The sequence below is a fragment of the Giraffa tippelskirchi genome, chromosome 6 (assembly GCF_054371585.1).
Source record: "Giraffa tippelskirchi isolate mGirTip1 chromosome 6, T2T-mGirTip1v1.2.pri, whole genome shotgun sequence".
NCBI classification, from domain to species: Eukaryota; Metazoa; Chordata; class Mammalia; order Artiodactyla; family Giraffidae; genus Giraffa; species Giraffa tippelskirchi.
Genome location: NC_137280.1, coordinates 15997310 through 16012959, shown reverse-complemented (window position 1 = coordinate 16012959; position 15650 = coordinate 15997310). Strand labels below are relative to the sequence as shown.

The following is a 15650-nucleotide window of genomic DNA, read 5'->3' as shown; positions in this document are numbered from 1 at the left end:
AATGGCACCCCACTCCAGTACTCTTGCCTGGAAAATCCCATGAAAGGCAATGAAACCCCACTCCAGTACTCTTGAATGGAAAATCCCTGGAGCCTGGTAGGCTGCAGCCCATGGGGCTGCTAAGAGTCAGACACGACTGAGCGACTTCACTTCACTTCTCACTTTCATGCATTGGAGAAGGAAATGGCAACCCACTCCAGTGTTCTTGCCTGGAGAATCCCAGGGACGGGGGAGCCTGGTGGGCTGCTGTCTATGGGGTCGCACAGAGTCGGACACGACTGAAGCGACTTAGCAGCAGCAGCAAAGGACAGGTACTGTGTTTTGGGGCTCACCTCAAGGTCTGGCATATGCAGGTAGTTAATATGAATTTGTTAAATGAGTCAAAGCAGACACTAAAGCTGCTTCTTTCCCAGGAGAAGAAGCAATCAGGATTAAAATGAAACCTGTATTTACTTAAGGTATATGTGTCAAGGTCTTAGGTTCCTTTAAAAGGCAAAGACTGACAGAATGGGTGGCAGAACATAACACACACAGACATGAAGACACAGGCTAGGAGCCAAAAAGAAAAAAAAGTCTTAGGTTCTTCAAACCCAAGAAAAATAAAATCTATGATTTTTAAGATAGTCTTGACATGTCCCAGTACTCTCTTGACCTGAAGTTAAAATTATATTAACTGAAAGACATATTGATGTATTCTATAAAGCGTTCTATTAATGCATTAATTATGTCTTGATCTATCTTTCCTCCTTGTTTAGGACTTGTGCCATTCTCATTGTGATGAGTCTATCATACACAAGAAGATTATGACTATTATCAACTGCTTTATTAATTCCAGCATTCCCCCAGCTTTACAAATTGACATTCCAGTAGAGCAAGCCCAGAAGATTATTGAACACAGGAAGGAGTTGGGACCATATGTGTTCAGAGAGGCACAGGTAAGAAATCAGGGCATGTAGTAAGCATACTTTAAAATAGATTAGCAGTCTAGATATTCTTTTAAAGTTTTTGCATTATTCATATTTGGCAAGATTTGACTGCTCCTAATCCTGGGATTTATTCTATTTAATTAGAAAAATGTTGCCAATGCCACAGAACATAGAAACTAGTAACTTGCTATTTTGCTGATGGTAATATACAGCAAATACAATTTTAAAAATTCTATACTTTGACTTTGCATGGTTATCATTTTATTTCTAATTTATAAATCCCCAACTAATTTCTCCTTCCTTTCCCACCATTCATATTTCCTTTTAAAATGCCTGCTACCACAAAAAATGTGTAAAATATGTGTGTCCCAAGATTTGTGTATTTTTAAAAGTTGGAATATTCACATAGCTCATAAAGTAAGTGAGAGGAGATTTAAGTACCCAACCAACATAAAGTACACAAGCTCATGAAACGAAAATCATGCCTGTTAACCTGCTCAAGTTACTTCTCTTTAAGATAAATAATAGAAAACAGTGATTTGCTGAACATAGTTTATTTGTATTTTGAAAAGCTTTTAGTGATGTTGTTCCTGAAAAATGATTAAGAAAAATAAATTATAATAGGGGTAATAGGGAAGGCCCTGTCATGATTTAAGTGATATGAAACAGAGATTTAGGGTATGAATGCCCTTGAGCATGGAAAAAGACCATTATTCCTTAACATTTTCCTTTGTAAGCCAGCTGTGTTCTAAGTCCTAAAAGGAACCGAAAGCAGACTCACCATCCAAATTATGCATTAAAATAGGCAAAAATATAGACAAATGATTGAGGATGTGCTAGGGAGAAATAGAAAACGTGGTGTCAGGATTGTAGCATCTGTTAGTGAAAAGATCACTTAGCCTAGCCTGGGTCTCCTGATAGCCAGGCCAAGGCCTGCCCATCCAGGTCATAGCCTCGAGGCTGATGGTGAATGTCTGGAGCTGCTGATGTTGGCTGGTTCTGCCACACTGTCCGGGGAGCGCAGCCAGGGAACTCGACTGGAGTCCTTTAGTTTACACCTTCCGTCTCATTTCCCGAAACAAAGTCCCAGATGTATCTTAACTATAATCTTCAGGGTATCAGAGAACAAGAGAATATTTAGGGGCCTCACCTCACCAAATCTATTGTTTCTGTGTTCCCTAAGGAAGCGCAGAGAAGGACATACCTCCTACCCAGGTGCGCAAGCCAGAGATCTGGTTGCCATCTTCATGTCTTCTCTCTCCTTTGTTCCCTTACCTTTGGTGATCTTCAGTCACTAACATGTATCCATTTGTCTCCTTATCTGTTTTCTATCTACTTTTGTCCAACTCCATGCCACTACCTCAGTTTACGTATGTACTGTCTCCCACTGATTACCGAAATTCCCTGCCCCTAGACTCTCTTGAAACCATTTAACTTACTGCAGATGGAGCCATCTTTTTCAAAATGTGTATTTGATCATGTCACTTCTCTGCTCTCAATTTCGACTACTCTCATTGTCCTCAGACTGAAGACCATATTCCTTTCTCTATATCTCTCTAACCAGATGCCTTTCCACTCACTGCCATCTATCTCTGTCTTACTGAAATATTAGATTTTTTACTTGTATTTGTTTGTTTATTTTGGCTGCACACATGTGGGATCTTCATTCCCTGACCAGGGATTGAACTTGCACCCCTGCATTGATTTCAATTTTTTTTTTTTTTTGCTTTATTTTGGCCACACAGCATTCAGGATCTTAGTTCCCCAACCAGGGATCAAACTCACACCCCCTACAGTGGAAGTGTGGTGTCTTAATCACAGGACCACCAGGGAATTCCCACTGAAATATTTGTACTCCCATAGGGAGGCCTTACTTTCTTCCCTCCAGAGCTTTTCACAGTCTCATCTCCTCTCCCTTATGCTTCTGTGATATCCTGTGTTTGTCCCTGTCAGAACACTTATCACACAAAATTGAAAATAGCTGTTCTCATGCCTGACTTTCCCACTGGACTGTAAGGTCTTTGAGAATAGGGACTGTTTCTTATTTGCTGCTGTGGCCTGCATGCCTAGCACAGAATAGACAGTATCATTTTTGAAAACATGAATGAATGATGTGAGAAGAGATCAATCATGAGAGAAATAGATCACATTGGAAATAGAGCAACGTTGTGTAAAAGGACTGAATAGTAAATAAAAAGCTGTTGCCTGTTTTAGTATTGCTTTCACTATAACATCTGCCTTTCCCCTACCTGCATTCCTAATAGCTTGAAAGTTTTCGTCACTTAGCCATATTTTCATTGACACTCTTCACTCATGCTGCAGCCATTGCCCATCCACTGGCAGTGTGGGAAGTAGCTCTATATTTATTAAAAAATTTTCTAACAGTCTGGTTATCTTTTAAGGTTCTGGAGGTACAGGGCAATTTTCATGAATAACATGAATGTTATTAACTGCAACTTTTAGAAATAGAGCTTTTTTTTTTTTTTTCAGCCACCTTGTTCTGCATGCAGGATCTTAGCTTCCTGACCAGGGATCAAACCCATGCCCCCTGCACTGGAAGTGTGGACCCCTAACCACTGAATCTCCAAGGGATTCCCAGAAATAGAGTGATTTTTTGTCTGCCTCGAAATATTGTGCCCTAATAGGGTAACTTTTACTGGGAAGCCTTCTAGGTGACAAATACATTTGAGAGTTGGAAATGACTCAGGTTTTGTAGAGATAACTGAGAAGTAGGGTCAGTAGTTGGTAAACGGAGGTGGAAGAGGAGTATTTGAGTTTAAGAGATTCATATAAAAACGACCATGATCCTTTAACATTGGAGCAGGGGATTGCTTAAAAGCATGGTGTGCATGCTGTGTTGCTTCAGTCATATCCGATTCTTTGTGACCCTATGGACCGTGGCCTGCCATGGAATTCTCCAGGCAAGAATGCTGGAATGGGTTGCCATTTCCTCATCTAGGGGATCTTCCAGACCCAGCGATCGAACCTGCGTCTCTTATGTCTCCTGCATTAGCAGGCGGGTTCTTGACCGCTAATGCTACCTGGAAAGCCCCAAAATCCATGGCAGATAAATGGAAATGAAAACTTTTTTAAAGCCTGCACTTGGTCAAATAAAGTATCTTTAGCTTTTGTATTCACAATCCCAAGAGGCTATAGAATTCAGTGACAAGATGGTATCATAAAGGGAGTAAATAATTATAGAATTACTAATGATATTCATGTATAGAAAGGAGGAGTGATGAAATGTATCAGTTCAGGACTCTGTTGATCACTGCAGCATTTACTTTCTAAAAACTCCACTTTCCTGCTGAAAAGTTGGCTTAGAGCCTAATGGGATGGTTCATTTTTCTCCAGGGCATCAGGTAAAGTCCATTCCCAGCAACAAGATGTTAGACTTGGTCTGATGTGGCAAGTCCTGCCTTCTTGGAAGTAACTATGCCTCTGGAACTAATGGAAAAAACTTGGCATGAAAATTTGAGCAACAATTCTTATCTCTATAAATATCACAATTAATCACTTAATGTAGAGTATCCTCATAGAAAGCATTTGTCCAGGATACCACTCTGCTTTTTAAATGTTACTTTTCTTGCTCTCACATAAAAGAGAGATTGTATCATTTAAAAGTTAACTCAAGATTTATTCTTAGATCTGCAGCTTTGTTTAAGAGCTTTTCCAGAGGCAAAATGGTATTTCCTTTCTCTAAAAGAAGGGAAAGGAGGGGTGGAGAGGAGTCTCCCTTGATGAACTGAATATTTGGAATCCTTGCATAAAACAGCCGAGTGTGTGGCAGATCAACTGGTATAAGTTTTAAAAGAAAACATATATTTCTTATTTAAAAAGACCTAATGGATTCTTTATTAATACAATCAATTGGTTAGGGAAACATAAAGTATAAAGTGACTTTTAAATGTATTTAAGTGTATGTTTTTTTAAAAGAAAGACTTCTTGTTGGTAGTAAAAAACATTGATGATAAGCATGTGCCGAGCTAAACTATACCAAGATGTCTGGAGACAATAAGTTGGAGGAAACATGCTGTATATTAAAGATAGAATAGTTAATCCATTATTATGGTGAATTAGAGTTTAAATTGGTATATTTGTATAAAATTGTAATCTGAGACATACTTTGTTTTTTATACAGATGACAATTTTTGGAGTTCTATTTAAATTTTGGCCTCAGTTCTGTGAGTTTAGGAAGAACTTAACTGATGAAAAAATTATGAGTGTTTTGGAGAGAAGACAAGAATATAGTAAGCAGAAAAAGAAAATGGTAATCATAGAAGATGAAAAATTTGTAAAGGTGAGACAAGAATCATTTGGGGTTTAATCAGACTTTTAAAAGGTTTGTGATATTGTTACTGAGTCCAAGCTCTCTCTGCTTGCCACACGACATGCCAATGAATCTGAGGGGTTGAGGCAAAGAAGAGACATTAATCAGGGAGCCAGCTGACTCAGAAGATAGCAGACTAGTGCCTCAAAATAACCATCTTATTGCGGTCTGGATGCCAGATTTTTATAGATCAGAGATTGAGGGGAGGCGAGGAAGCAAAGTAAAAAAGGCCATTAATCTTGCAAACACCTCCTACAATGGCAAGCCTCAGGCAAGGGGTGTGTTAATTTCTTCTTTCCTGCCATCTACAAGTGGACAGGGTTCTGAACCCAAAGCACTTTAACAGTCAGGCAGAAGGGCAGGATTCCCTGAGGCAGGCCATTCTGTATAATAACAAAAGCAATGAAAAGCAAGTCAAAGAAATGGTTCCAATGTGAACTCAGAATTGGTTTCTTCTCAGCAAAAGCTGTGTGTACATTTGTAGAATTTGGGATGAGCAAAAATACAGAGAAGTTATAAAGTATGGATTTTAGTGACTTTTAAGCCTTCAGTCAGAAGTTTCAGACTTGTTTTGAAGTTAAAAAACAATTATCTCAAATGTCATCTCTTCTATGTACCTCTCTTGGAGAGCGCTTTATATTTGTCTTATGATTAAGTTTTTGCATCTGTCTTTCTCATTGAACTAAGATCCTCAAAGATACCATCTGTCTTATTAAAAACTTCCACCACTGTCCAGCACATGTTCAATTATTAATCATTATTTACCATATAAATCTGGGAATGAATGAATGAATGAGATAGTATTATGTACTGGGGACAGGATTTTCAATATTAAAATTAGAGAATGATACACTGACTGTGAAATTTATGAGTCATAAGTTGCCCAGGCTGCCTCTTTGTTATCAATTCGTCTGTTTCTCTTTATCTATTTTTTGACTTGAGAAGGGGTAACAAGTAACATATTTGATCTTATTTATAAACTTCACCCCTATTCTCTTTTTTAAAAGAAATTTAAAATACATCTAAAGATATAAAAGTAATATAATTATAACCCTCATATTTCCCCAGGTCAACATAGACACTGTTAACATTTTTTTTTTTATATAAATTTATTTATTTTAGTTGGGGGCTAATTATTTTGCAATATTGTAATAGTTTTTGCCATACATTGACATGAATCAGCCATGGGTTTACATGTGTTCCCCTTCCTGGACCCCCCACCCACCTCCCTCCCCATCCCATCCCTCTGGGTCATCCCATTGCCCCGGCCCTGAGCCCTTGTCTCATGCATCGAACATGGAATGGTGTTCTGTTTCACATATGATAATATACATGTTTCAATGCTATTCTCCCAGAACCCTCACCTTCTCCCTCAGAGTCCATAAAATTGTTCTATGCATCTGTGTCTCTTATTCTGTCTCGCATATAGGGTTATCGTTACCATCTTTCAAATTCCATATATATGCATTAGTATACTGTATTGTTGTTTTTCTTTCTGGCTTACTTCACTCTGTATAATGGGCTCCAGTTTCATCCATCTCAGTAGAACCGATTCAAATGTATTTTTTTTAATGGCTGAGTAATATTCCATTGTGTATATGTACCACAGCTTCCTTATCCATTCGTCTGCTGATGGACATCTAGGTTGCTTCCATGTCCTGGCTATTGTAAACAGTGCTGCTGCGATTTTTCCTTTGGAAGTGAGATAGTGTAGAACACTAAACCCTCCTAACCCCAGTCCTGAGTTCTCTTTTATTTTTAATATATAATTTTATTTATTTATTTATTTGGCTGTGCTGGGTCTTCGTTGCTGCATGGACTTCCCTCTAGTCATGGTGCGGTGGCTTCTCTTGCGGTGGCTCCCGGGTTCTAGAGCACAGGCTCAGGAGTTGTGGCGCATGGGCTCCATTGCCCCACAGTATGTCAGATCTTCCTGGATCAGGAATCAAACCCATGTCACCTGCACGGCAGGTGGATTATTTACCACTGAGCCACCAGGAAAGCCCCCAACCCTGAGTTCTATTACCCTCCCCACTTCCAAGAGCAACCATTAAGTTTTGGATATGTTCTCACAACTCCTTTTTAAGATAATGTTTTATATGGGTATATGGATTCATAAACGATACAGAGGACTATTTTGTATGTACTTTAACTTACATAAATAGTACCATATTTTATTAGTCTGCTCAGCCTACCATACCAAAATATTACAGACTAGATGGCTTAAACAATAGAAATTAATTTTCTCATAGTTCAGGAGTCTAGAAGTTCCAGCTCAAGGTGCCACCTAATAGGATTCTTGGTGAGACCTCTCCTGGCATGTACAAGGCCACCTTCTTGTTGTGTCCTCACAGGTTGGGGAGAGAAAGAGAGCTCTCATCCTTTCTCTTCTTGTAAAGCCACAATTCCTTTGGGTTATGACCCTACCCTTATGACCTCATTTAATCCTAAATACCTCTTAAAGGACACCTTTATTTGGTGTTAGCTCTAGAAGGCCTTGTAGATCTTCATAGAACCGGTCAATGTCAGCTTCTTCGGCATCAGTGGTTGGGGCACAGACTTGGATTACTGTGATGATGAATGGTTTGCCTTAGAAATGAACCAAGATCATTCTGCCATTTTTGAGGTTGCACCCAAGTACTGTATTTCGGACTCTTTTGTTGACTATGAGGGCTACTCCATTTCTTCCAAGGGATTCTTGCCCACAGTAGTAGATATGATGGTCATCTGAATTAAAGTCTCCCAATTCTCCTCCATTTTAGTTCACTGATTCGTAAGATATCGATGTTCAATCTTGCATCTCCTGCTTGATCACATCCAATTTGCCTTCATTCAGTTGGACCTAACATTCCAGGTTCCTATGCAATATTGTTCTTTACAGCATTGGACTTTACTTTCACCACCAAACATCCACAACTGAGCATCTTTTCCACTTTGGCCCAACCTCTTCATTCTTTCTGGAGCTATTAGTAATTGCCCTCTGCTCTTTCCAAGTAGCGTATTGGACACCTTCTGGCCTGGGAGATGCTGATCTTCTGGTGTCATATCTCTTTCTTTGCCTTTTCAAACTGTTTATGGGGTTCTTGCAGCAAGAATACTGGAGTGTATTTCTGTTTCCTCCTCCAGTGGACCACGTTTTGTCAGAACTCTTCACTATGACTAGTCTATCTTTGGTGACCCTGCACAGCCTGGCTGATAGCTTCAGTGAGTTATGCAAGCCCCTTCATCACGACAAGGCTGTGATCTATGAAGGGGAAGGAGAAGGAGCCAAAGATGGAGAAACTCTATACAGCCAGAAAAAAACAAAACCTGGAGCTGACTGTGACTCAGATCATCAGCTCCTTATTTATTGCAAATTTTAGACTTAAATTGAAGAAAGTAGGGAAAAACCAATAGGCCATTCAAAGTGAAAGTGAAAGTTGCTCAGTCGTGTCCAACTCTTTGTGACCCCATGGACTGAGGCCTGCCAGGCTCCTCTGTCCTTGAAATTCTCCAAGGCAGAATACTGGAGTGGGTAACCATTCTCTTCTTCAGGTGATCTTCCCAACCTAGGGATTAAACCTGGGGTTCTTCCCAACACAGGGATCGAACCCAGATCTCCCCCATCTGAGCCACCAGGGAAGCCCCAATAGGCCATTCAGGTATGACCTAAATCAAATCCCTTATGATTATACAGTGGAGGTGACAAATAGATTCAAGAGATTAGATCTGGTAGACAGAGTGCCTAAAGAACTATGGACAGAGTTTGTAACACGGTACAGGAGGCAGTGACCAAAACCATCCCAAAGATTTGATGTTCCAAGATTTATTTTGTTCTTTCTTTTTCCTTTATGTAAGGTATTGTTGCTCACTGCTTTCAAGATTCTTTTCTTTGTGTTTAGTTTTTAGAATTTTGAATATGATATGTCTTATGCAGATTTCTTTGGGTTGTTTCTGTTTGAGGATTGCTCAAGTTCTTGAGTCTGTATATATCGTTTGCCAAGTTTGGAAGAGGGGGATTTATATTAATGCTACGTATATTTGTATATATATATGTATATATACACTTTCTTTATAATCCATATTCATGATACCTTGGGTACTTCATTTCTGAGAGATTTTTGGTTTTTTCAATCTTTTTTAAGTTCAATAAACAGTCACTTTACATTTTCCTTTTAAAATGTTTTGATCTGTGTCCTGAGTTTCTGCATTTATGATTTGGAGTTTTATGTCATATATGCAAATGCTTGTATAGGAATATTTTATCCATTTTGGGCTCCTATGTTAGAGTTTTATGATTCATGATTCATGATTGGATTTCTTGCAGAGTACTGTTATCCAGTAAAATACTGGACTTTTCATTTTGTTTTATTCTTGCAATGGTTTTATGGGATATCACCTGTTATTTTCTGCTCATTTTGAAATATCTTATATTTTTCTCAACCACCAATAATAGGGAGTAGTCAGAATTCTAATACACTATGGATGGGAGTGTAGATTGAACTTTAGAAAACAATTTTACTTTATCTGGTAAATTAAAAGATGCACTTAGCCTTCAGTTTATCAAATCTACTTGTAAATACATATATCCTAGAGTAATTTATGGACACAAATATCAGGTGACATGTACATGGTTTATAGCACCCATGTTTTCAAAAGCAAAAAATCAGAAGCTATCCAAATATCTATTAACAGGAGATTGGTAAAAATAAATTCATGTAGTAGAACACTGTGCTGTGATGGAAAACAAATAAACTATACTACAATAATAAACATAGACATGTATCAGGAATATACTGTTGACTGGAACAGTTGCAAAAATATAACCAGTCAACTCTGCTTATATAAAGTTAAAATTCATATAAAACGAATCAATACAAATGTGGTAAAATATTAAAAAAAGGAATGATAAACACAAAATTCAGTACAGTGGTTACCTTTGTAGGTTGGGTGGAGATAGATGATGTGATTGGGAAGGTGACACAAAAGGGAGTAAAGGTACTGGTAACATTGCATCTCTTAAGATTTGGTGGTATTATTATTATTCATATCTTATTGTTAGAAATATTTTAATAAGTATTTAATATATAATAACATTTTTATATGAATGATACTGCAAAAAATTACCCGATTTTCAAAAGCTTCTCTTTGGTTGATGTTTTCTATCATCTGGAGGTTGAGGTATTTCCAGTATAGAGTGGGAATCGGGGAAGGCCTAAGAGCAAGCAAATAGGAAGAGGTGTCTGTAAAATCTTGCTTCCATTTAATTAGTTCTTCACAATACGACTTCACATATTTTTGTTGATGTATTCAAAGTTCTTTAAGCATAGGGCAAATATGTACTCATATACAGCTTATGAGCGACTTGTATCTTCTCAGGTGGCGCTGGTGGTAAAGAATCCACCTGCCGATGCAGGAGACCCAAGAGACACGGGTTCAAGCCCTATGTTGGGAAGATCTCCTGGAAGAGGAAATGGCAACCCACTCCAGCGTTCTTGCCTGGAAAATCCCATGGACAGAGGAGCCTGGTGGGCTACAGTCCATGAGGTCACAAAGAGTCAGACACGACTGAGTGACTGAGCACACAGCTCATGTATAGAAATGAAACGTTATTACACTTAAATATAATTAGTTTTGGATTATTTATTTTAAAAATTTCTGCAGTTACTTGTCTTCCAGTGCTTTGGGTAATAAGTGATAGATCATATAATACAAAAGCTGATTTCTCCTTCAAACCAACTATGCATCTGACCCAATCTATACAATCTGACAAGAAACAGAGTTCACTAAATAAAAATCCTCATATTTACCTTCTTCAGACCCTTGAGACAAGTATGTGTCTGACTGACCCACATGAATGTGACACTAATTTGGTAGGCTCAGGGAGTAAATATATTTGAAGGGTTCATTTAGGGAGGAAAATATAGAATGTTGTCTAACTTAAATACGTTTGGAGCTCTTTTCTGATTACGTCTGTGGCATGTGAATAACTTCACCAATCAGATGAGTCTTATGTGAGCCTGCTGCATTTTTTTACTAATGTGGCCTAAATAGTCTCTCAAAAAGAGCTCCCTATCCTAATCCCTTTCTTCCTTCTTTCACCAGGCTTTTATTGATCATCTACTACATAGAATTTTATTGATGATCTATTTATCCCTTTTATGTATGCCAGGAATATGAATATAAAATTTACATATAGTGTAAGGATAGAAAGGCACACACATATACTTAACTGAAAAGAATATAAACAAAAAACTGAAATCCCAGAAATTTAGTAATTAATTATTTGTGGGGGGAAAGTAAAGGATCTCAAAGAAAAGGTTAATTTGAGTTAGTCTTAAATAGTAAGCTCTATTCAGGTCTCCTGCATTGCAGGCAGATTCTTTACCAGCTGAGCCACAAGGGAAGCCCAAGAATACTGGAGTGGGTGCCCTATCTCTTCTCCAGCAGATCTTGCCAACCCAGGAATCGAACCAGGGTCTCCTGCATTACAGGCGGATTCTTTACCAACTATTTAACAAATAGTTCTAAATGTATGCATGTGTGCCCACTAGTCGTGTCTGACTTGCTGCAACCCTAAGGACTGTAGCCCACCAGACTCCTCTGTCCATGGAATTTTCCAGGCAAGAATTCTGGAGTGGGTTGCCATTTCCTCCTCCAGGGAATCTTCCCCACCTAGGGATTGAACCCACATCTCCTGTGTCTCCTGCATTGGCTGGCAGGCAGATTCTTTACCACTGTACCACTTGGGAAGTTCTCTCAATGCACATTTATTGAATAAAGGTTATAGAAGTAAGGAGGATATAAAGAAGATCTCTTACTGTATCTCAAATTCTTAGGAAGAACTTCACAGCTCTCTAGTGTCATCCCAAGTATTTTCTTTACCAAAGTTTGCTTTGGTAAATATATTGTTTGAAACAAAAGTTGGAACATATGATGTGAATGAGAGTAGAGAAAATCTTAAATTACTATCTCTCCAGAAAATCCAGAGTGTATGTTTGTATCACCCATATTACATTTTGGTTATGGAAATGCAAGTGTCCATAAGTGATAATCTGATCTGTCTATATCTGTCAGCTAGTAAATGCTAACTAACATGGTTAGGTACAAATATTGACAGTCATTTTGTAGGGTGAATAATCCTAAAGAAAACATAGGAATTTTAATTTAAATATTTGTACTATATATACAGTAAATGTATTGCCATCGCTTACTAGTAACAACAGATTTCTCACATGCATTAATTTTAACACAGAAAGTATAAGGTAAAGAAGACCAATAGAGTATAAGTTTGTTCCAAGATGCTATTGTCAATGAAGACATATGAGAATATGTTGGAAAAAGTGAATATGGGAAACTCATGATTTTTTTGTAACATGAAAATATATCTTCTGAAAAAAATCACTTACTATGAAAAGCATTGGGTTTACCTAGGTAATCATAGGCATGACTCTTAACCCTCTTAACCTCAATTTTATCTATCAACTGATAGTGATAATATTAACCTCATATGATGTGAGATGGATTAATTGAAATGATATGAATAAAAGAACTTGTAGGGTATTCAACTATACAATTGTAAGGTATTGTTGATCCAAGACAGTATAGTATAGTAGATAGAAGTGCAGTTTCTAGAATGAGCCTACCTAGTTTTGAATCCTGGCCTTACCATTGATCATTTCTAATATCTCAGGGAAACCACTTAACTTCCCAAAACCTCATTTTTTTCCTATGAGATGGAAATAGTAAGAGAACTTATATAACAGAGTAGAATTAAATATAGTATGTGAAGCATACTACATGTCATAAAGATATTATTATCTTATTGTAGTAGTAAGTATCCTTAATAACCCCCTTTTTAGAATAATTTAATTTGATATAATTACAGGATGGAATCAAACAATATCCAAGTACTTCAGGATCTGCTATCAAAACAGCTGCTTTTACTAGTGACCCAGGTTTAGGCATGCAAGCATACGGCCGACAAGTAAGAAAGATATCAAAGATATCACTTCTTCTTTAGACTATTGGATAGCATAATGCAATAGCTGAATCATTTTTAAAGTAATAGATATATGTTTGTTTGAAAATGAGGCTAAAATTCCACTAGGAGAGAATGGAATAGAGTTTCCTTGAGTCTTCAGAGAACATTAAAATTTCAGCTGATTCTGAACAACATAATCAGAGAAAATAATTTCTGGATACATATGAAGAAGATTTTAGTGGCAGAAGTTGAGATAACTATCTTATTGGAAAAGAGATAATCATATATATAAGAATATATGTAGGCTGATATATTCTTAGGTCAAGAGTAGAAAGAAGAATCTCAAATGCTAGTATTAATTTTTTTAATTATTTGAAGTGGTCATAAAATTTATCAAAAAGTAATATATGTACATATATGATCAGTAGCTAATATATATTTTTGATAATACATGATCAGCAGCTAATATATATACAATTTTTATGTTTATATTTATAACATACATTAATATAATGTCCCAGAAATTTTATAAGTTTAACTTGTGTACATTTTTAAAGGCTGATATTAAAAGTGTTTGTATCATAGGCTAATGCTAGCTTAAGAAACAATCTTTCTGCTACTTGAAATGTCAACTGTGTTCAGCGTCCCAGCTAAGATAACTGATAGACTATGAAGCTATTATTGAGATAAATGTCCAATTTTGTGAAGCCATTTATTGAAAAATATATATTTAAAAGTGTGTGATGCCTAATGCCATTTAGAAGAACATTTATTAGCAAATGACTAGCATTAAGTTTCAGAAACACAGTGTAAAAATAAGGGAAGAGGAAGTCTCATCGACAAATGTTGCTGGGCAAACTGGATAGCTACATGTAAAAAAAAAAAGAAATTATATCATTCTTTAACTCTACACACAAAAATAAGCTCAAAATGGATTAAAGACCTAAATGCGAGACCAGACACTGTAAGATTCCTAGAGGAAAACATAGGCAGAAAACTCTGACATAAATCACAGCCATATCTTTTTTGGTCTATCTCCCAGAATAAGGGAAATAAAAACAAAAATAAACAAATGGAACCTACTTAAACTCCAAAGCTTTTGCAGAGTAAAGGGAACAATAAACAAAATGAAAAGACAACCAACAGATTGGGAGAAAATATGCACAAATGATGTGACCGATAAGGGATTAGTCTCCAAATTTTACAAACAGCTCGTGAACCGTTCAGTATCACAGTAATCCAAGTCTATGCCCCAACCACTAAATGCCAAAGAAGCTGAAGTTGAACGGTTCTAGGAAGACCTACAAAACCTTCTAGAACTCACACCAAAGATGTCCTTTTCATCATAGGGAAATGGAATGCAAAAATAGGAAGTCAAGAGGTACCTGAAGTAACAAGTAAGTTTGGCCTTGGAGTACACGATGAAGCAGGGGAAAGGCTAACAGAGTTTTGCCAAGAGAATGCATTGGTCATAACAAACACACTTTTTCAACAACATAAGAGAAGACTCCACACATGGACATCACCAGATGGTCAACACAGAAATCAGATTAATTATATTCTTTGCAGATGAAGATGGAGAAGCTCTATACAGTCAGCAAAAACAAGATCTGGAGCTGACTGTGGCTTAGATCATGAGCTTCTTATTGCAAAATTCCAGCTTAAGTAGAAGAAAGTAGGAAAACCACTAGACCATTCAGGTGTGACCTATATCAAATCCCTTATGATTATACAGTGGAGGTGACAAATAGATTCAGGAGATTAGATCTGGTAGACCGAATGCCTGAAGAATTATGGACAGAAGTTTGTAGCGTTGTACAGGAGGTGGTGGCCAAAATCATCCCCAAGAAAAGAAATGCAAGAAGGCAAAGTGTTGTCTGAGGAGGCCTTACAAATACCTGAAAAAAGAAGAGAAGCAAAAGGCAAAGGAGAAAGGGAAAGATATACCCAACTGAATGCAGAATTCCAGAGAATAGCAAGGAGAGATAAGAAAGCCTTCTTAAGTGAACAATGCAAAGAAATAGAGGAAAAATAGTAGAATGGGAAAGACTAGGTATCTCTTCGAGAAAATTGGAGATATCAAGGGGACATTTCATGTGAGGATGGGCATGATAAAGGACAGCAACGGCAAGAACCAAACAGAAGCACAAGCGATTAAGAAGAGGTGGCAAGAATAAAGGCTGAGTGATGAAGAACTGATGCTTTTGAATTGTGGTGCTGGAGAAGACTCTTAAGAGTCCTTTGGACTGCAAGGAGATCAAACCAGTCAATCCTAAAGGAAATCAACCCTGAATGTTCATTGGAAGGACTGATGCTGAAGCTGAAGCTCCAGGATTCTGACCTCCTGATGTGAAGAGCTGACTCATGGAAAAGACCCTGATGCTGGGCAAGATTGAGGGCGGGAGGAGAAGAGGGCAATGGAGGATGAGAT

At 37.6% G+C, this 15650-nt stretch overlaps 1 protein-coding gene and 1 long non-coding RNA gene across 21 annotated transcripts in view; one reads left to right on the top strand and one right to left on the bottom strand.

Moving 5' to 3' along the window:
- LOC145511024 (uncharacterized) overlaps positions 1-15650 on the bottom strand; it is a 76744-nt gene that overhangs the window by 18575 nt on the left and 42519 nt on the right. The window contains exon 3 of the long non-coding RNA XR_014057400.1: positions 10363-10450. This is a non-coding gene — a long non-coding RNA (uncharacterized LOC145511024). The remainder of the gene's footprint in view (positions 1-10362; positions 10451-15650) is intronic.
- RGS22 (regulator of G protein signaling 22) overlaps positions 1-15650 on the top strand; it is a 129256-nt gene that overhangs the window by 109392 nt on the left and 4214 nt on the right. For all 20 annotated transcript variants that reach the window (XM_081503385.1, XM_081503381.1, XM_081503401.1 and 17 more), the window contains 3 exons: positions 756-935; positions 5068-5226; positions 13124-13222. In XM_081503385.1, coding sequence (XP_081359511.1) covers positions 756-935; positions 5068-5226; positions 13124-13222 — 438 coding nt within the window. The remainder of the gene's footprint in view (positions 1-755; positions 936-5067; positions 5227-13123; positions 13223-15650) is intronic.